Source organism: Equus przewalskii, chromosome X, assembly GCF_037783145.1.
Source record: "Equus przewalskii isolate Varuska chromosome X, EquPr2, whole genome shotgun sequence".
In the NCBI taxonomy this organism is placed as follows: Eukaryota; Metazoa; Chordata; class Mammalia; order Perissodactyla; family Equidae; genus Equus; species Equus przewalskii.
In genome coordinates, this window is record NC_091863.1 from 26138152 (window position 1) to 26161601 (window position 23450).

General features: G+C 33.0%; 1 protein-coding gene across 8 annotated transcripts in view; it reads right to left on the reverse strand.

Annotated features, from left to right (window-relative positions):
* Nucleotides 1-23450, reverse strand: part of DMD (dystrophin) — a 2264041-nt gene that overhangs the window by 1108236 nt on the left and 1132355 nt on the right. For all 8 annotated transcript variants that reach the window (XM_070604303.1, XM_070604310.1, XM_070604305.1 and 5 more), the window contains 2 exons: nt 21650-21802; nt 20604-20786 (listed from right to left, as the gene is read on the reverse strand). In XM_070604303.1, coding sequence (XP_070460404.1) covers nt 20604-20786; nt 21650-21802 — 336 coding nt within the window. The remainder of the gene's footprint in view (nt 1-20603; nt 20787-21649; nt 21803-23450) is intronic.

Below are 23450 nucleotides of genomic sequence, written 5' to 3' on the forward strand. Positions count from 1 at the left end.
TCGAAATCATAAGTGAAAAGATGAGGGACTTGGAGGATAGATTCAAGACATCTAAGAAAGAAAGAATGTGTCTCAGTATGAGAAAAGATAATAGATGGAAGAGAAGTAATTATTCAAATAACCGTAAGACACAACTTTCCTAAGCTAAGAAATTATTTACTTGCTAAAGTTGAAAGTGTTACCCAGGTACCAAGAAGGATTAAAGCATAATTAAAGATATATATTTAGAAACATATTCAATTACATGCTAGCGAAATTTTTGAACTCTGAAGGATGGGGTGGGGGGCATCTTACAGAGTTTGAGCCAAAGAGAACAGTTTAAATATAAAGAAATGAAACTTGGGCTAGTATCAGACTTCTCACTGGCAACAATGAACGCTAGAAGACAGTGGTCCACGACCAAGGAAGATCACTAAAGAAAGAGGAGATTCAAGGTTGGCATTATTATCCACAAAATCCATCATTATGACTGCAAAGAAAGAGATCCTTTTGAAAATATAAGGATTAGAAAAGTATACATCTTTATGTACTTTCATGAAGAAATTTCTCAAGTACTATAGCCAAATGAAAAAATAAGTATACTAAAGATTTCTAAACAAGGGCAAAAAAGAGTATGAAGAAACAGTGACGAACAATAAACTCTAGGAGGTTTTTGGTTAAATTTAATAGAACAATGATAGTTTAACTGTAATTCTTGAACTAGATAAGTCATACTGTAAGGGAAGACAACAGTAGTTAGAAACTGAAGTGACAAATTATTGGTTTTTTTAACGGATTGTCTATTGTCTTAAAAAGAATGTTGCTGAAAAAATCATATTGGTGGGGAGGGCAATGATCTTATTTAATTTTTGTGTAAACTACAGAAATTTAGGGTTAAAATAGAAATAAGAAACTAAGTACTAGTAAAATGAAAATGCAGAGTGTAACTTCGAAATTATCTGGAGTGAAGGGAGGGACGCAGGAGAGTGAAATACAGATAATGAATTACAAAATTATGGACGAAGGATAAGAGGAAATAAACTACATGATAAAAGAATCATAAAATATGACAGAAGGAATTTAAATAATTATATAGTTATAAGAATTATAATAATAATGAAGTTGGTTAAATTTCCCCATCAAAAGATGAAATACTGTAAGATTGGATTAAAATACACAATTCATCTATAACCTGTTTACGAGAAACACATCAAGAAACAAGGTCACAATAGTATATATTATAATGGTAGGTGGTGCTACATCAGGAAAACAATTTGTAAAAAATTAAAGTCAAAATAATAATATCAAATGAAGTATAATTCAAAGCCAAATGGGAGTAAGAGAACCATTGTAATGATAAAAGTCACATCTTTTACAAAAATATTATTTCATTAATTATTATGCCTCAAACCTTTGGCTGCCTTCTAGATAAAGTAAAAATTACTAGAAATAAAAGGAGACAGTGATAAAATCACAGCTATAATTGGTAGCTTGCATACACCTCCTCCAGAATTTTTTGGATCAAAAAGACAAACAAGAAAACCCCCAAAACAAGGATAGAGGTTTCTTTTGAACCAACAAGCTAAATTTAATCCATATGTTGTACAAAATGAAAAAGCTTAATCTTCTTTTATATTGTTGCAGGGACATTAATAAAAGATCACATATCCACAAAGGAAACTAAAAAAGAATACAAAATAGAGATTTTAAAGGTCACCTTTTCTTATCACAATCTAATAATCCAGAAATGTAGAGAAATGTTGGAATAAATTTTGCTTCATCTCCAAAGGCTGTTAAAAAGGATACATCAGATCTGTATTCATGGCCTCAAAAAATGTCCCTGGTAGATTGTTACATTTAAAAATCATATACAGAATGAGGCAATATTTTCAAAGAGAGGGAAAGTATATCTATACATATAATATTTATAGTGAAGAAGCATAGAATATAATATGAACAGGTAATACTAAACTGTAAACATTTCGTATTTCAGAGGGAGTGGAATTGGCAGTAGGAAGAAATGAAGAGTACTAATGTTTTCTTAATATACTTTTGTATTGATTGAAGTGTTAAACTAATGTATTACATTTAAAATAACCATACAGGGCTTTGAACTAGCATTAAACGGTAGAAGCAAAAAGATAGAGTTTGCAGTGGTAAATAAAATCTTTATGTAACCTGTTTATGAGTAGTTGTGGCCCCTTCCAATTGGCTTTACCATAACAGGCTGTTTTCACTTCACTCAAAGCTGTAGGAAAGCATATACTATTAATGGACTCTGAAACTTATGGAAACATAGACCAAGATAAAATACATAAGAAAGGAGGATGAATGTATTTGAAAGAATTTTACATTATCACCTAAAACAACACTGATGACCCTCAATGCACACCTAATTGACTGAAGAGTCCTAGCAATGACTGGTGGCTGCTTTTGCACATAAAGAAAAGAGAATTATTTTTAGTTGTTGAAGTTTTCTGAAGATGAGCAAGGAAGCTTAACAGTAAATGAAAAATGGTACTCTTATGTAAGGGCATCCAATGTTAGACCTATTTCAACTGATCTTAAGAGTTTAATTTATAAACAACTAATTAAAAAGATAACTAATGAGAAAAATACTCAAGCCAAAGCAGGTATTTAACTAAGGTTAGAACAGTCAATAAAACGGCAAGGGTTTTTGTTGTTGTTGTCATTTGTTTGCAATTTTGAAATGACTGCTTCAGTGCTTCCCAAGAATTCTAAATTGCTTCTGGTAAGCTGAAAAGTTCTCTTATTTCTTTGGCCTGATGGATGAGGCTGTCTTTATCTAAATACCCTTAATTTGATGAGGCACTAACAACCCTGAGATACAACAATACTATTTATAAAATTATATGACCTAATTCCAAATAACTTGAGTTTGATAAGTACCATACCTGCTCCCTTTTAAATATTCACAATTATTTTATATGCCCATAATAAAAAGTAGGGAGTTACGAAACAGAACTTTTGGAACTTGACTGAAAGATGGACAGTAAACTATAAAAATTACCATCTCAATGAGCTAAGTAGGAATGTTTTCAAAAAGGCAAAGGGTATATTTTACAAAGTAAACTTACGTATGCAAATATTTGTAATGTAATTATATACACATAAGTTTATATGTATGAAAACATATATAGTTACGTGTGTATGTGCACACACATACCATAGACAGAAGACATTTAGATAGATAGATGTATAAATCAGCTGGCAGTAGTATTTTGAGATTTCAGAAGCTAATAGGCCATATGCCATTATGTGTTAAACACTTTTACATTTAGTAGATGAGAGATTAATGATTTTTTAACAATTTTATTTGGCAATAAACTGTTAAAATAAATTATCCATGTTAAGTACAAATCAAGTCAAACAAATAATAATAAACAAATAGTATCTCTCTTTCTCTCATTCATATTGCTCTGTGCTAAAGAGTTTCTCAAGGCCACGTGTCTCCATATCCTTATACCTAGGTCCTCTTTTGCCTGACTTTTAGGCTCCAGGTATTATTTTATGTTTCTCTCATTTATTCTTTCCTTTTCATTCTGGCTTCTAATCTACTGGGGGCAGAAAACAAGATAATTAGGTTTATTAGAATTATCTCTATAATCAGAGTGAAATAAAAAAAACCTTCAAAAAGGATCTGAATAGTTCTCTCATAAAGAAATTTAAGTAAGCTTTGGACTTCACAAACTTTATCAAACCAACTTAAGGAATCCAGAGGCCTCTTGTTCTACCCATTTCCTGATTCTTGGCTGTGTCCCAGGTAATGATGTCGATCTGACCTCTGAATAAACGAGGTGCTGCTGTGTGTATGGAAACTATTGTGTTTAATGTTATTTTTCTAATATACTTTGTCAAGTTATAAAGAACTTTGCAAAATATGATCATCATTAAACAAAACCATTCTTTTCTTGCCAAAGATTAGGCTCAATTCTTTCTTAGGGTTTTGTGAGTTTAACGACACCTCAGGCTTAATGTGCTCCACTTTACAATCAAGACAGTTTTTCCTGAAATAGTTTGTTCTTTGTCAATGTTCCAGAATATAATTATCATTGCATTTTACCATGACAAGAATTCCAATACAAAATTGTACTGTCTGCCCAGCGAATTTTCAAGTTTTAACTCTAAGAAACTCTACTCACATGATCACTTCTAAATTCGTTTATATATGTTAAAAAGATAATTAACTGACGTCTTAACACATATCTTCTATTTCCAAAGCTCTTTGTAAATGCAGCTACAATAGAAATGTGTTTTATCAAATGAAAAAAAACTTTATTAATTTTTCTGTCCTGAAAACTTTTCAGAATAGTGACTTAATTTGCTTACTTTTTGTATACAAATCATCTTTTAAAATATAAGAATGAATTAAAATGATGAATGTAAAGGCATTTTGTAAATTGCAAAGAGCAAAGTTAAATACTTGTCATAGCTATTTATTTAGAAATGAAGAATATAAAGAAAAGCTTGCATGTTAATGTAAATGCAGCGCAGTTTTCCAATTTGGAATCTTCATGTTTTCAGTTTTCAATTTTTGACAAAGCCCAGGAAGGGTAACAACTCTGTGGTAAAGTAAACTAATTTATTTTACTTTTTGGATTCCAAATAGGACTACCAAATCATGCTATTATGAGGTCTCTATATGTTTGAAACAAACAAAGGAAGGATTTAAATCCAGAGAAAGAAAATATTTATATGTGAGCAAATACTGTTTTGGTACATTCACTACATGTAAACAAACATATTGAAAATATATTAGGCAGGTGTTGTGATACCCTAATTCCACCTTGTTTTTGCATATTTGCTCTGGTATTTGTTCTTGTTTCTCACATGCAACAAAAGAAATTTCAGAACTTTATTCTAAGGGATAATGTGTGCGGAGTCAGCATTTATTGCCTGGAAGGCCATAAAAATGGGAGGGAATCATGGGTTTTAGAGCTTTCCTTTCCTCATTCTTGAAACTTCAAGCAACCAACACAGAAACAGCAGGAATGGTGTCCCTTCACGTGAATAAGTTTCTCCAAATTGATGGTTCCCAGACTCTGTGCATGAGTCAATAAAAGACTACCAAAAATGTCAGTGAACTTCACCAAGTTCCAGTATTTGTTTTTTCAAGTAAAGAACATTGTAATGAAATAATAATAAAAAGTAAAGATAAACGAAAGGCCATTTAATACTCCCTTCCAACCTCACCAACTATGGAAAGCCATACTTTCAGAAAACAATTACTATATAAATTTAGCTCTATGAAAAGCTCTTTCTTTTATTTTTTCCCTTTTCTATGGATCAGTGAAAACTTCCAGATATGGGTAGACTGGCATTGGGGCACTACTGACTTAAGAATACAGAACAAATAACTCTGAGCTATAGAGAATTCCACAAAAAGAAGCTATTCATCCATTCATTTATTCAAAATATTTTTATTGAGCAACTACTCTGTGGTAGAAACTATACAGTGGAAAAATACTGGTTAGCAAGATAGACAAGGTCTCTGCCCTCATGGAGCCTACATTCTAATGGTAGAAAGATTATAAACAAGTAAACAAATACACGTGACATTGTCAGATTGTAGTTAATGATAGAAGGGAAATAACCTGGCTGTTACAGAGCATGATGGAAGGGGTGAAGGGAATGTTGTGAACTACATCAAACAGGATGTTGAAGGATGTATTTTCTCTACATCCTGAAAGATGACAGAAGACCAGCAGGCAAAGATCCAGTAAGAAAATCCCAAGAAAAGGGAACCATAATTGCAAAGACCCTGAAGTGGAAGTCATTTTGGAAAGTTTAAAGAAGAGGAGGACTTTGTGGCAGTACGTTAAAGACACTGTTTTGGGGCCAGCCCTGTGGTTGAGTGGTTAAGTTTGTGTGCTCTGCTTCAGTGGCCTGGGGTTTGCCATTTCCGATCCTGGGCACAGACCTACATATCATTCATCACGCCATGCTGTGGTGGCATCCCACACAGAAGAACTAGAATGACTTACAACTAGGATATACAACTATGTACTGCGGTTTTTGGGAGGAAAAAAAAAAAGAGGAAGATTGGCAACAGATGTTAACTCAGGGCCAATCTTCCTCACCAAAAATAAAAAGCATACCTTAAAAAAAAAGAGGTTCCCACCAATGAGGCCAATATATATAAGGGTCTAGATCTCTCAAAATAATTTTCCACATAATAAATAGTCAAGTGGGGCCCAGCCCTGTGGCCGAGTGTTTAAGTTTGTGCACTCTACTTCGCAGCCCAGGGTTTCACCGGTTCGGATCCTGGGTGCAGACATGGCACTGCTCATCAGGCCATGTTGAGGCAGCATCCCACATGCCACAACTAGCAGGACCCACAACTAAAAAAATATACAACTATATACTGAGGGGATTTGGGGAGAAAAAGCAGGAAAGAAAGAAGATTGGCAACAGTTGTTAGCTCAGGTGCCAGTCTTTAAAAAAAAAGAAATATGTGTATCCATGAGGCAAGAAACTAAAATAGAGTGTGAATGATATTATTCATATGTTTCATGTATATTTGTGACTGTCTAGATACTAATCACATTACAAATCTTGAATTTTGGGCAGGTCACAAAGGGACTCACAAATGCTATAGATTGCTGTATTTGTTAAACAATTCATTTATTTATATTTTTCCACCCAGACATTCTACTAGTTAAGAAAGTACTATTATAGAAAACTATTTACATAGATTTCCTGGAAACTCTCCCAGTTAATTTCTCCTGGCAATAATTGCCCATGCATTGCTATCTAGCTAACAGCTAATAATGCCTCTAAGTTATGAGTTAATCTAAACATCTTAAATTTGTACAGACAGGGACTCTCGGTTTTCATTCTATCCATGCACCTATTATCCATGGATTAGTCACTACTAAATATAGCTTTCCTCTGTTTTACATATGTTAAAATAGCCATTTAAATTTTTAAAAATTGCTCATGATTATAGCATGTTAACTCTGAGAATGCAATCAGCTTAGACCTTCATTTAATTCTCTACTAGATAGCTGTCTACTACCTATTGAGTAATATACTCAGAAGATTAAGTAAATGAAAGGGTAAAAATTAAAGGTTTTTTTAAACAAAATTATATTGTATAATGAAGTCTCTGTGAATAAATGCATTTGTATTATTAAAAATAAAACTAAATTTCAAACACATTTTAAAGTTTCAAAAGCCACTGGCTCATAAAGGAGGGCAGAAGAAATATCAGATAACTTAGCAAACTTGAAAACATTGTAACCCTTTTTTATCTCACGAAAATCAAAGTTAGGAAAGCTATACACTCAAATTAATTTTATTCATCTGTTCTAAGAATATGTTCCATACAATGGGAGTCTTAAGTAATCATTGAAGAATTAGAATGATTCACAGATGGTGTGAGTGGTTTAATTATTTTAACCAGTTGTTCTAGGCATGCTCAGAAGGATATTTCCAACCCCACTGCAGAAGCCATCTGAGCTCCCTTCCAGCTGGTGTTCCATATTTTGAAAGCAAATTTAGATTGGAGAAAATTACACTTTTTATTGTTGTGTTGCAAACGGAGGTCAAATCCTTGCGTACAAATTCTTGTAATTTTTTTCTCTTCATTGTATGAGTTATATTTATCAAATACCACGTCTTTCGTAAGATTGCTATGGATTCACCAATGTTATTTTACGTTTTGTTTTGTCTGGCACATAGGAGGCACTAGATAAATGTTTATTGCATGAAAGAAATACCAATTCAATGCATCCAAAATAAAATGAGTTTCTTTATAGACTTCCAGTAAGCGTATGAAATTCCAATTTGAATGCACCCTCATCATTATTAGGAGATTCTCATTAAAAACAAACAAAAAAGGGAAGAAACAAATACAGTAAAACAATGCCCCCCACAAAAGAGACATCAACAAATCTCTTTGTTAATTTCATAATTAAAACTGTATCTTGATGTTGGAATCCTTGCTCCTTAATTTTATGGAACTCAGGCAAATTGCTTGACAAATTTTAGTCTGTTTACGTTGTTAAAATGATTAGAGATAGTCTTTGTAAGGATCTAGTCTTGCATACCTCACTGGCCTCAGAAAAACTCTTTTATCTCACTACAAAATAACTGATATTCATAATAATTTCATTAGACTAAGAAAAACTTTGCTTATTGTCCCTATTCACAATGTTTCAAAATAGTTATATCAAACATAATAATTTCTCAAGTATTGTCATTCCAGGGAAGAAAATGTTAATTTTAGTGAAACAAGTTACTTTGATGGCAGAAATGAGTTATATTTATTCTAATTTTACGATAAAACTACAGAATAATAAAACTGCACGTCAATAATGCATCAATTTTGTGTTTATTTCTAATATTTTGGAAAAATATATCATTAGTGATATATTTTCCATCAATAATATCTCCTGAAGAATGCACTAAATTCCCACTTGATAGTTAAATTTGATACAGTATATTACTATAAGAGAGTTAAATTATTATTATCCTTGCAGGGAAAGATTGGCCCTGAGGTAACATCTGTTGCCAATCTTCCTCTTTTTTTTTTCCCTCTCCAAAGCCCCAGTACATGGTTGTATATTCTAGTTGTAAGTTGTTGTAATTCTTCTATGTGGGCTGCCATCACAGCATGGCAACTGACAGGCACATGGTGTGGTTCTGCGACCAGAAAGCGAACCTGGGCCGCTGAAGCCATGAGCGCTGAACTTTAACCACTAGGCCATCAGGGCTAGCTTGAGTTAAATTATTTTTTATGTTTATTTATATATTTGAAATCACATTGAATTGTGCCAGTAGTCCATCACTATAACTTTAACTTAAAAGATGAATATACAATATTATGTACCTAAAATAGCCATAATTGTACAATAACTGTGCACGTTAATATATAAGCAGTGAATCTAATTTAATACATTTATTTAATATTTTTAATTTATTGTGCTATTTAGAGCCAGTCATTTGAGGTAATATTTCTGAGGCAACATGTTATCTAACTCTTATTTATAAAATAGTGAATTTGTTTAACAAGAATATCAAATTGCAATTATCTTATTTTTTTTACACAGTAATGACTTTGGACTGGAGAGAGTCAGAAAACCCACAGTCCTGTGTTAATGTACTTGTTTACTATCCTTGGCCATTTCAATTAACGTTCCTAAGCCTCAGTTTCTTGTTTGGATTATTCGTTTTATTTCAATATTTTATACATCTTTTCTCTACTTCAAAAACTATGCACTCTATTTTTAGTGTTGATGGTTACTCTAAAATTATTCACACCCACAATGAATTTTGCATGCTCTCCTTCTAAGCATTAAGAGGACCTTAAAATGATTTTATTCATCATTGATTAGCTAATTCATTCATTCAACAAATATATATTGTGTACCTACTATGTGCCAGTCACTGTTTTTGGTTCTGAGGACATAGCAGTGAAAAAAAGATAAAACTTCCTGAATTTTTGGAGCTTTCATTCTGGGTAGGGAGATAGATAATCAATAAGATAAAGAGTGGCAATACTTATAACTTTCCTGGTAGTGCATTTTATGGTGAAAAAATGGGGAAGAGGTCAATGAAGTGCGAGTGTGTGTGTGTGTGTGTGTGTGTCTCACCGAGAACACTTTCAAGTAAAAACTTGAAGGCACAGATGGAGGGAGCCATGTAAATATCTGGGGAAAGAGTGTTTTAGGCATAGGGAACACATAAGTAAAGAGGGCATGCCAGACATGTGCAAGGAACAGTGAAGAGGTCAATGTAGATGGAGCAGAGTGAACAAGAGGTAAACTATTAAGAGATAAGGCCAGAGAGGTAATAAGGGTCCTTGTCATATATTCCTTGAAATCCATGTAAGGATTTTGGATTTCAATTTAAATTAGATGTGAATCTATCAGAGCATTTTGATCAGATAAAGACACCTCTGGTTTGTATTTTCAAACGACGTCTCTGTTTACTGCGTTGAGAACAGGTAAAGGAAAGCAAAGGGTAGATTTTTACCTAAAACTTTGAAAGGGCAGTGTTGCCACTGTGGATCAGGAGAGAAGAGTGGTCTGGTTATAAAAATGCAGTGGTCACGAGCTTGTAGCTGGTATTAAAGTCATGAGACTGGATGAAAACAGCAAGTCTTGGAGTATAGATAGAACATGGAAAATGTCCAAGGACTGAGCACTAAGGCATTTCAACATTAGAGGAGATAAGGAGGTGCCACCAATGGAGGCTGAGAAGGAACATCCAGAACAGTAGATGGTGAACCAGGTGAGGAACTCCAATCAATCCTCCCTTCTACTTTAAAGTCATCGATATCCAATATTTTAGTTCTACTCTGTTTTTTAATACACGAATGAGACAATTTTATATACAGTAATATTTCTGTAGGCTCTTCAATTTGTTTAGCATTTTATTTGCTCATCATTCTTCCTTGCATCTTAAGTCTTCCATCTGGGGTCATTCTCCTTCTGCTTATAAGCCAAACTTGAGATGCATACATGCCATGGAATATCATGGAGGCTTTACAAATGTTTACAAAACTTCTTCTTACTAACATAGGCAAAGACATACGATACGATGCTTAGTGAAAATTCAGGATCTAAAATTATTTTAACATCAACATATAGATGCATGTATTGCAAACTGAATAAACACTAACAGTGGCTAATTAAAAAAAAAACAACTCTGAGGACTCTTCAGTGAGAATCTCCTACGAGTAAACTCTCAGCTTTTGTTTATCCAAAAAAATCTTTATTTCTATGTCATTCTTGAAAGAAAGAGTTTCTATGAGTATACATTTCTAGGTTCACAGGTAGTTTTTCTTTCATAATTTTTGAAGACATTATTCTACTACCTTCTGGCTTTTATCATTGCTATTAAATCAGCTATTTTACATGTGATTACTTCCTAGGTAATTTGTCTCTTCGGCTGCATTTAAAATTCTCTGTTTTTTGAATTTATCAGTTTCAATAGGATGGTATATGGGTGTATTTCTTTTTTAGTTTTCCTGCTTGAGATTTGCTCGATTTCCAAACTGAGTATTGGGACTTTCATTAATTTTGGAAAATTCTAAGCAATTATCATTTCAAGTATTGCCTTTTATCCATTCTTTCCATTTTTTACTTATCTATTTGAACTTCTCATTCCCTTTTTTATCCTTTCTTTCATATTTTCTGTATTTTGGTCTCTCTGTATGAATATTAGGTAATTTATTTTGTCTATCTTCCAATTTTCTAATTCTTTCTTCTGTTATATCTAATCTGATGCTTAACTTGTCCGCTGAGTTATTAATTTCAGTTATTACATTTTTCAATTTCTAGAAGTACTATTGATTCTTTTCAAAACTTTATGATCATGATTTTGTTACTGCCTCTTGTCCCTTATTCATACTTTCAATCCAAACTTTTACTACTTCAAAAATATTAAACATACTTACTTTATATCCTATATCTGATGAATTCATTATCTTCTGTCTTTGGGAGTTGGATTCTGCTACTTGTTTCCACATGTGAATTACCATTTTAATTGTAAATTCATGTTTTTAGAATTTTATTTGTGGGAATTACTTAGAATCTAGACTTAAGGAGTGTGAAACTAGAATGTATGTGTATTTGCTTCTGTTAGGTACATGGGATGCTAACAATTCAGAACTTAAATTTTTTCATTTTTGTTTGTCAGGACACCTAGCAGTGTGAACTCTGGACATCAACACCTGTGCAAATTGTCCTTCAAACCAGTGACTATAATAAAAATAATTTGGAACTTCAACATTTTTGGTGATTCATTCTCTCTCTTAATTCGTAATGAGAGATACAGGACATAATTCTAGGCTTTCTTACTCCAAGTATAAAAGTTATTACATCATATCAGTTTTTCTAACATGAGTGGACTCCACTTTATAAATAATGGCCTAGTCTTGATTTTACAATGGTAATACCATAGAAATTTGGAGATTTTTATTGATTCATTTAGTATCAGAACTGTCAATTAAAGAAGCCACACCTGTTGACATATGTATGTGTCCTCTTTTATAAGGTATTTATATATTCTGTTTTGATAGATTTACTTTAATTCATCTTGGTTGGGATATTGATCTATTTATTCAATTTGTGGACTCATATCCTCCTTAAGTTACAGGAAATGTTTAGCTATTATCCCTTAATCATTGCCTCTCATGTATTCTGTCCTCTCCTTTTATAATTATATATTAGACATGAAGCTCCTTATTCTTTTCTCTCAGTCTGTCTTTCATATTCTCCATATTTTTTTTATCTTTATGTGGTGTATTCTGATAATTTTACCATTATGGCTTTCTAATTTTCTCTTCATACTGGTTTAATTAAGTGTTTAACACATATATTTAGTTTTTTATTTCAATGACTAGCTTTTGGCTTCTAGAAGTTTCATCTGATATGTTATCATCATAAATACCTATGTATTTTTCCATGATGTTTTTATAAATTAACGTTTATTTTATTCCTTTACCTCTATTATTATTTTCAAATAATTTACTTTAGAGTACAAAATAGTTTTCTATTATTTTAAGGTCATGAAGCACTAATTCTCTTGATTGTTAAAATTAGATGATTCCAGGTCATAATATATTATTTCTTCATGTGGATTGTAATATTTCGTTGTGAGTCAATCTTCAGTGTTTGTGTGTCTGTGAGACTCTCCCAAGAAAGGGATTTACTGTATGACTCTGTGAGAAGACTCCATGGATTTCACAAATCTGGGACTGATTTTATGTTAATTTCTCAGTTCAGCAGTCCGGAGGCTTGTAGTTAGTATATAAATTCAGATTCCCCACACTCAGTTTTAATTTTCACACATTTTTTTTTTCTCCAGCCGGAATCCTTGGCAGATGAATTGAGCTTCTGGGTAGGATTTATCTATTTCCCCTCTATATGCAGAGGGAAGATCTTAAAGTTTCTATGTTTAGACAGGGTTTTCATTTATATCCCTATACCAGATGTTGTCTAAGGCCACATATTTTCTACAAAAAGGTCTTTACAACTTTCTCCTAACAATTAGGTCCTCAATTCAGGTTCAGTATCACATGAGATGACATGCTTATATATGATAACTAGTGGGAAGGGAGGTTCCACCCCATAGTTTAAATTCAGCTCTGTGTTTAAAACTTTGTAAAAATTATATTTTATTCAGAATTTCCATACATTTGAAATGAGGGGTGAGGTCATCATTAAGTCTGTCATCTTCCTGGAAGTTGATTCCAGTTCGACATAATTTACTAAACGACCGTTAAACTGATTTTATTACATAACTAGAGACTAGAAAAAAATTACTACAGAAATGGCAATAACTATTATGATCACAATAATCTAAGAAAACATAGAATCTTGACTTATCTGATTCCTTTCTTAACTCCTGTGATATGTTAATTACAAAACTGAAGCTGAGAGGACAAAAATTCTATAAGCAGCTACCTCCTGGTTCATTTCCCTTAGCAACCATTATTAGTGTTTTATATTCAGAACTCTGTTTACTAAAGAACATTCTGTCTCTAAATAAGAAAATTATTTATGTTCCCAAATTCTCCAAGGATCTTGCATTGGCAGCTGACAATCTTTGTTGTTATTTCAAGGCAAAGGAAAAAATTCTACATGGTAATTATGCAAAGAATATGTTTCCCCTTATTTTAATCTCAAAATTACTTGGTTATCATTATGTGATAGGAGAAAATATACAAAAAAATGAGTAAGAGTATCAAATCTAAGTTCAGATGTTATTTTACATAAGGTAATAACAGTCAGCTCTGTTATTACTTTTCCTGTACATCTCTGTTTCATTTTAAGAAAATCCAAAATAACAAAAGCCTACAGCTACAGTGATGTTTTTCCCAATTTCTTCTCAGAAGAACACTAGTTCTTCACAACCACTCAGACAGGAATCCTATCACAAAACTGAAATGAAATTTCCCCCTTTGTACTGCAGCTATCCAGATGTGAAAGTCTGCAGAATCTATTTCCCTCATAAAAATTCAGAATCACATTTTCATATCAAAAGCCCCACGAAGTTCTAAAGTAAGAAAACTCTGCTTAATCCAGTGTTTCTCAAACTTATTTGGAGACTAGATATTTTTTCTTTTTTTTTTATTAACTTCCACAGTATTTGGGGTAGCACTGAGTTCAAGCTTGGTGTCTTCCATTTCTTATACATGTCCTTGGACAAGTCTCATTAATTTCATTTAAATTAATTTTCCCTACTGTATAATGACAGTGAAAATAATACTTGAGAGGGTTATTAGTGAGATCAAACTAGATACATGTAAGAGCTCTTTGTAGATGTAAAAGTCTATTCAAATTCAAGTAATTTTAAAAAGTTAGTTTGAGGAATATTCACACTATAAATGTATTTTCATCTTACAAAACTATTCACTTAAAGACTAATTTATATAAGACAATTGCTTGTGACATATAAAGTGAATCTACTAACAAAATTAATTTTCTATCAAATTTTCTATAAACGTGTATATTTTGGAAACATGTACTTTTAATATTGTTAAAAAATCTTATTACAATTTACTCTGATGTAGTAAAAGCTACTCTTTGCAATACATTATTGTAATCATCCTCATATTTGCCCTCTACCTCCTCAGTGTTAAACTTTCAGAAGTTGTCTTTTCTCAGTATACACACGTCCAGAAGTAACTGTAATAAAAATCTGCTGTTCTGAATAGTCATCTTAAACTCCCAATTGGCATGTATAATCATACCGATCATAAAAATATTTTTAAAATATAAAAACGTACCTATGAAGTATTACCTGTCCAGGTTATACATCAAAGTTCTACTAAATGTTCATTGTTCCTAAATGGAAGGATGGCTAAGTAAGTTATAGGACCCATGTAACAGTCAGTAAAAAATATTCCATGAAGAAATAATATACACAAATGTCCTGAGGTAGAAGTGATGTTGGTGTGTTTAAATAGAGAGGAGAAACTTTTTTTTGCTGAGGAAGATTGGCGCTGAGCTAACATCCACTGCCAATTTTCCTCTTGTTGCTTGAGGTAGATTGTCCCAGAGCTAACATCTGTGCCAATCTTCCTCTATTTTGTATATGGGACGCTGCCACAGCGTGGCTTGATGAGCAGTGTAAGTCCACACCCAGGATCTGAACTGTGAACCCAGGCAGCTGAAGCGCAGTGCACAAACTTAACCGCTATGCCACTGGGCTGGTTCCTAGAGGAGAAACTTTTATGCCTGTCTGAAAGAAGAATGGCAAAAAGGGATTTAAAGTTGGAGTAATAGGAGTGATAGGCAGGGACCAAACCATGTAGAAGCTCATAAGATTTTGTTGAAAGTGTAATGAGCAGCAGGGGCTTGACAAAATCTCACTTACACTTTAGGAGCTCTCTGGCTTCACCAGAAAAATATAGTGTAGGCAAGGAAAGATTGAAAGCAAGGATTAGAGGCTTTTAAAGTCACCTAGATAAGAGATGACCATCTGTAGACTAGGGTTTCCACAATGCAGATACTGAGGAGTGGTCCAATTAAAGACGTATCTTGCAGATAGAGTTAATAGGATTTGAAATGAGTTACACAGATAAGAGTAAAGAGGAACCATGGATGATGCCTAGGCTTTTGACCTAAGTGAAAGGGCAATTTACTAACACCCAGAGAGCTTGGTGGGAGCCAATTCATGTAGGAGGGGAAATCAATTATTCTTCACTTGGCTATGTTACTTTTGAGAAACCTATTAGGCATCTAAAATAAGAAGTAGAATCAGAAGTCATTTGGTATAAAATGTTGAGTATCAGCATTATTTACTTGGTATTTGAAGCCATAGGATATCCATGGCTAGTGGAGTTGTATTTTGAAAAGGGGCATTTTTGATGTTTGTATTTTTTTGCTCCCCTTACTAGGACAGGTCATGTATGTATGCCTATTCCAAAGGTTTCCTACGTTTTTTGCTTCCTAGAAACATAATAATTGGCAATAATTTACATTTAGTACATTAGGCACAAACCTTATATGTGTTGCTACCATCTAGAACAAGCCTTTTATTTATTGTGTTCTCCTTTACATGGAGTAAAATCACTTCTACATTTTCACAGCACTCTATGTTTTCCTTTGCAGCACTTGCCACAATTCTAGTAGCTAACTACAAGATTTTTAAAATTTTTTCCTTCTTTATATATAGAAAAGATTTTTATATAGCTTTATATAGCTCACTCCTCCTTTCTGGCTTCATTTTCATTTTTACACTAGTATATTGTTTAGTAATTCTTTCAGCAACAATCTATGGATAATAGATTCTCTTGGTTTTTATTTGTCTGAAAATACTCGTACGTCTGAAAATATTTTGTCTTCATTCTTGAATCACAGTTTTTGGGACATCCAAAAATTTGTCTAGGACACTGAAGATATTATTCCATTGTCTTCTAACATCTATTATTGATGAAAAGCCTGCTGTCAATTTTGCCATCTTGTAGGTATTCTGTCTTTAGTCATGAGCAGCTTTTATAATACCTTCCTGATCATTGATGCTCTGAGATTCACTCAGATGTGGCTAGATGTGAACTTGTTTTTATTTATTCTAGACTGGTTGAGCTTTATTCAATTTGGGAACTCATGTAAATTGAGATTTATTCAATTTTGTTAAATGTTAGTCATTTATATAAAATATTGTCTCTTCTTCAGGCTCTCCACTCTCAATCTGGAACTCTTTTTAGGCATATGTTTGAGATTTTTATTCTATTCTTTACACCTTCCAGTATTTTCAGCAAAGAAAATTTTCCCCAGAATCTTTCAATTAATATATTCTTTCTTCTTCTATAATGAATACACCATTTAAAAAGTTGTTTGAGTTATTTTAATAACTTTAATTTCTAGACTTATGTTTTCAAATCTTCCTGTCTACTATTCAAAATGGTCTGTTTTTATCGTAAGAATTCCATTCCATCCTTTAAAAAAACCTTTCTCAACATCAAAAACCGCATTTTAATGTCCTTTTCTGATTGTCCTCTCATCTTTAATTTCCTCAGGTGTACATTCATCTTTTCTTTTTTGGCATCTGCTAACATTGCTCATGAAAGGAATGCTTTTCATATCCATTGTAACTTTAGTTTGTGAGCTTATTTTGCTCAGGAGTTCCACATGAGCCCTGGGTTGTGCTGGTAGCATCATTGTGCAATTTTGTGGCTGCGTTTTCTTGAGCTCTCTGAGGTTAACTGTCAAATGCTACAATTAAGCTTAATAAAAATTATGCATAATTTTCTATTAAGAAATTTTCAAAGACTTTATTTTCTTCTTATCTCTTTACCTTCCTGTAGAAGATAAGAATTTAGACAGAACTCTATTGATAAGTTTATGAGGAATTATGTCTTTATTGGTAGAATCACCAGCCTTGTATGAAATTTCCTGCAAACATTTTGTAACTTCAGAGAAAACTACCTGTCCAAGGATTACGGAATCTAATTTGCAATTTATATTGAACAAAATATATCAATCTGTTCATAATAACATTTTAAACCCATGGTACATACTGAGCCTAATTCTCTTAATGACTTATAAAGATATTATAATTTTTTAAAAATAATATGTCTCTTTACCAGTGTTAACTTATATACAGAAAGAGGAAGAAAAAAATTGATTCATTGAGCCCCTATAATGCAGCCGGTGTTTTACAAATACTACCACATTTCGTTATCACAAATGCCCTTATTCTCATTGTACAGATAAGGAAAATCAGGCTGAGAGAAATTACCCATGAGCATACAGATAGCAGAAAAAGTCACTGAGATTCATATTCAGGGCTGCTCATCCCAGGAAGTGGCCTTTTTACTAGACCACACTGTTGTCATAAAACATCCTGCAGAAAAAGTCCTTATGGTCAGTTTGTAGTCATTGCTTGGTCTTCACTGAGCAGCCAGGTCTCTAAGCCAACAGGAACTATATTAGAAATGTTTTGTATTCCTAACGAGGGCAGGGGCTTCACCATGCTTAATACCTGGAGAAAACTTTACCTGCTTTCTCCCAGTCCATTTTTCCTCCTTTATAGTCTCCAGGTTTGTCCTGAGAACCATCATTTGCAGATACTCTCTACTCTGCTTTGATCTGCACTCCTGTCTGGCCCAAGGCTGCCTCATGGCTCCCTCAGACAAAGTTCCAGGCCTTTTCTGAGCTTTACTATTGCCTTATATAGCTCTGACATGGACATAGTCCCCAAAGTGCACTAACTTTACACAGCTTAGTCTATTTGTAAATCTTTATGTCTGAAATAAGGAAAATTAATTTCTCATTTTAAACTCAGCTTTCAAATGTTAAGATCTGTATAGTACTGCTTACAATCTTGAATTGCTAGTGCTAAGATGTGAAAGACTAACTGAAAGTCCAAATGAAGTCTAGAGTTTATATCTACAGAGAAGAGAAAGGGAAATTTGAGAGAAAGAAAGATGGGAAAAACAGAGAAAGAGAATATAGGGGGAGGCAAGGAAGTTTGAAGCTATGACCACCAGGGCTGCATCAGGACCATCGTAGGATTATTCCAAACATAACTTTTGGTTAAGCTTTTAGCTTATGGCTATCTCAAACTGCCTCATTGTAGAATAATTGGGAAAGATGACTCTAACCAGTGCACATGTGATATCAGTTTTTCAATACATATTAGTAATTGACGGAATATAAAGATACATCTTGGATCTATCTATCTATCATCTTTTAGGTCTAATTAAAATCCAAAGCCAAATATAATTTTAATATTAAATTGATTATTCTTCATACATATTGTTATTGCTTCTACCATCATGAAAAATTAGAGTCAACAAAAATATTATCTCCACCTCGGGCACCTTCTGAATTTTGGATCTTTCAGATGTAAAATCAAGAAAAAATCGTTTATGAGGAAAATATATCTTAGTATTTTACTATAATTCATTTTTGAAATTTTATACTGGTTCACATAGTCTTACTTTATTTCACCAATAATCATTATGTTCCAAAATATTTGTTGAGAGCCTATCATGTGTAAGGATATATGGCATTTTAAGTGGGTGGTCTACGGAGATTTTTGATCCTGTGTCTACTTAACTACAAAGTGTTAATAACTTATCTTGACCAACTTGTAAAAAATTTTAATCCTGGGATGTCAAGATATAGGGGAAATGGGAATGGATAAATTAGTTAGTAGTCAGATAACTCAAGGCAAAGGACTTCTCCCTGAATGATCTATTAAATCAAGGAAAAACATTTTACTTGAATTTTCTTTATGATCGCCTTAGTCTTTCACTTCATTTTGCATTCACAGACGCAGCCTTTCTGTTAGTGTAAGCTTGAGTGATTTATGACATATTATGTTCATAACGTGTAATATGAAAGATAATAGGCCGAAATGTGCAATCAGCTGGACTTCAAATGTAATATAGTTTCAATATATCTTACGTTACTTCTTCCAACTTCTCAGAATATCCAGCTGCTACTAAATCTTAGGGTATTAGATTTCACAGAAAACAGTATATTCACGGATTTTTCCAACGAGTAAGAAGAAGTAACAATAATATGCAGTATATTTTCCCTTGGTTAATAATAGCACCAACAAAATTAGATGTTTATAAAATAAAGTTATGTTATCAAAGACATATTTAAAAATATTCTCCATGCTAAATGGAATCCACAATATCACATAAGAAATTCCCCAAAAAGTCTCATCTATAGGTTGAAATGAATGAAATTATCATTTACATAGATCAAAAACGGTTGAATATCTGTTGGTTTGATATGACTCAACCTAACATAATTATAAAGCCTTATTTTCCAGACTTTGACATCCTGGTTTTGTGAGGAGCACTATCTTTACATAATTACAGAGTGGTGACGATTCCTCTTCACTTTAAGATGCCACACAATAGGAACAAAAAATGTATTTGTTAGAAAATCTCTATGGTTTATACCCTATTACAAATAAAGACCTAAGAAGACCAAGCTGAATTGCCTTTTTAAAGAGAGAATCACAACATTTCCATTCAGTTGTTTGAAAGAAGAGCAATTGTTCCTCTTCCTTTCGGCTTGTAATATTTCAGTAGTCACAATATTTGATATTTTTCAATCTGCTATCAATTATCAACCATCTTACTAGGAAGCCATTTCTTCTAATAAGACTTTTAACCCATTAAGTAGCTAATCCAGGTATTAGAGTACACTATTATTCTTCAAGTCAGTGAGATAAGGCCTTATGCAAGTTGATATAAGAAGATGCTTCACAAAAGATTTATTATTTACCATGTACACATTAAGAAAGTAAAATTAGCATGGGATGGTCTCAGGAAAGCAATACATATTTTTGGATTTGACACTGAAATAAAGTAAATGTATGATAAATTGACAAATTCACATTGCCAATGTTATGAAAAAAGGATGCGGCAAAAAAAATTAAGATGTATTTTTCATTTTGGATAAAGGGGTTGTTTCCTATGAACTATTACTTTATTATGTTTTCAATCTGAAAAATTAACCACTAGTGTTACAGAAGCCCAAAGTTAGGGGAGACTATTCACTTTTAGAATGCATATTAGTAGTTTGAAATTGCACCCAATCTTTTGTTGTTGTTGTTAGTAGGCCTCTGTTATCAGAGTAGTAGTTGCAAACACATACTTGGGTTTGCCAGTAACAACTCACAATTTGTGCAAAGTTGAGTCTTCGAAACTGAGCAAATTTGCTCTCAATTTCCCGCCAGCGCTTGCTGAGCTGGATCTGAGTTGGCTCCACTGCCATTGCGGCCCCATCCTCAGACAAGCCCTCAGCTTGCCTACGCACTGCATTCAGCTCCTCTTTCTTCTTCTGCAATTCACGATCAATTTCCTATTGAGCAAAACCAATACAGGGCCCAGGGCAGTTAGCTAACCACATCAACCAACCTGCAAGCAGCACATACTTCTCTCAGAAATTTCATAGGCTCTTGTCATTTTATTGTCATTTTTCATAATTTACAAATATGGATGCCATCACTGTCATTTTCACCCAAGAATTCAAGTATTATTCCCATTGTCCTTTGAATGCTCAGTTTTAGATATTCTAATTAAGAAAATACTTAAATTGATCTAACATTTTTCTTTCTTCTCAATTCCTCTGGTGTTTTGGAGGTTGACCCAAATTGGAGTGATTACCCATTATTTATTAGGGACCATTGATATAGAATATAATTTAGGGGGTAAGTGAATAAATTATTTATTTCTTTTTTAAAGTTTTGAGGAACTCAACAGAGAATGAAGCAAAATAAAAAGTGTAAAATAATAACACAAAAAAACATCTTCAGACAATATGCAAATAAATCTATAGAGATTTGACATTGATGTGTGAAGATGCTCTGATGAAATGAATGTGCTAACATGAGAAAGAAGTCGTCCATATACCGATAAGTCAATTGTTCATCTGGAACAAAGATACACAAAGTCAATTACAATTTTACCAAAAAACACATGACATTTCTTAATTCATTTCACATTGTCGAAAAATAAAACATTTTATTCATTCAACATTATGTCAATTGAAAAACACTTAATACATTTACCAAAACAAAACACAATACAAGGAAACGTACCAAATCAGAGCGAACACTAATAGAGGAACAACATCAACGTTTCAAATATGATCCACACAGGTTAAATTAAAGAAATTAAGCTGTAGAAATAAAATCTAGTATTGACATTCTAAAACAACATTACCTTTATTTTCCTTTCATCTCTGGGTTCAGGGAGGCTGGCTAATTTTTTTTCAATGTCATCCAAGCATTTCAGGAGATCATCAGCCTGCCTCTTGTACTGATACCACTGGTGAGAAATTTCTAGAGCCTTTTTTCTTCTTTGAGACCTCAAATCCTGTTCATGGTGCAGATATTATTAATATATCAATACATACGTATAGTACACTTCTGGCTGTAGTTATTTAAAAATAATTTGAGTCCCTCATCTTCTTGTACAATTTCAGTTAAATTCACATATAAATGTTAAACATACAAATAGATGATTAAATTATGTATTTATGTGGCAGGGCCCATGTACATGAAGCTAAGAAACCTGAATAACCCACTTAAAGTATTTCCTCTTGGCATGTTCCAACTTGTTTACAAATCCTGTCATACTTAATTGAATCTTAATGAATCAACTAAAATATGATGTGGTCTATGTGAAATAGTTTAATACATGAACACAATTGAGTTAACTAGATACTTGCACAGACTTAACAAGTTTGTATTTGACTTTTAAAAAGGGTAAAAATTCTAAAATTTGTGTTCAGTCCTGGGTTGACCAACAAAATTTTTAAGTTTATATAGCCAAGAAACCACATTCATGGTTTTAGAAATTCCTGTAAAAAAGTTTCATCTCCATTAATATTTTATGATTAGAAATATAAAGTCATCTTAGTTATCATATAAATTGTTTCAAGCTATATATGTAGAAGTGTGAAAATCGTATATCTGTGAGTATACAATGAAAATGATAATTTCAATGTTGTAAAAATGCTTTTTCTTTCAAGGCTTGCATGGCCAACTTTTATATCAAATCACGTTCCAAGTGCAAAATGATGGATTATTTTAAAAAGAAAAGGGAAAGTGCATGGTTTCCAATCAGGCTGATGAGATAAATAAGGGTGACTGGTTTAATAAATCAACAGAGGGGTAAAATTAATCATCTTGCTCCTTACAAGCACATCCCATGTCTTCCCTGATCAATAGAATTTGTTGAAATGCCATTTTATGATAACACAAGGGACAACAAGAGCTCAGAATATAGCTTTCATTTCTTCAGAGCAGTAGCAATTAGGGTTTCATGTATGGATTTAACTAGAGCAACAGAAAATAATGAATATCAAAGAACTGCTGGAATATTCATTGCATTGCAAAGTTTGACCTTCTTTGAAACATTTCATAAGGACTAGAATTGGAGCTACTTGGCAGGTTAACACTGTTACTGAATTTGATGGTGTAGATTAGTTTGGCAAGTAGAGTAGACTTTCATTAATCATTTTTAGTACATACTTGCCAGAATGAACTAGATTTCATTCTCCATTTTGTTTAAAATTAGGGGTGTAAAATTTAGTGCAGTTTACATTTTTAGTTGAATTTCTAAACCTCCTGTGGAGGTAATAAATGCCTGGGATGAGCCAGATGGAATGCTGCTTTTTTCAAAGGTACTAAGATACAGCCACGTGAACGAGAGTTGAGCCATGCCTTATTCGTGACACAACTCACATCTTTGCCAAGAGAAAGGCCTTGTGGTCACAATATCTGAAACTCCTTTTATTTCCTAAGCAGAAGGTGAAGTGTAATGCGTAAAGATATTTAGAGACATTTTACAGATTTCTTTACAAGTATGCCAGATAACCATTAAACACTGCTGTTCAGTAGGACACATATCATCATATGACCGGTGTAGATGCTTCTGAAAGCTTGGTCACAGTTGGAAGTGTGTGAATTACACAGCTTTCTGATTTTCGGAGCACATTATGGCTTGCTCTTGCACTCCC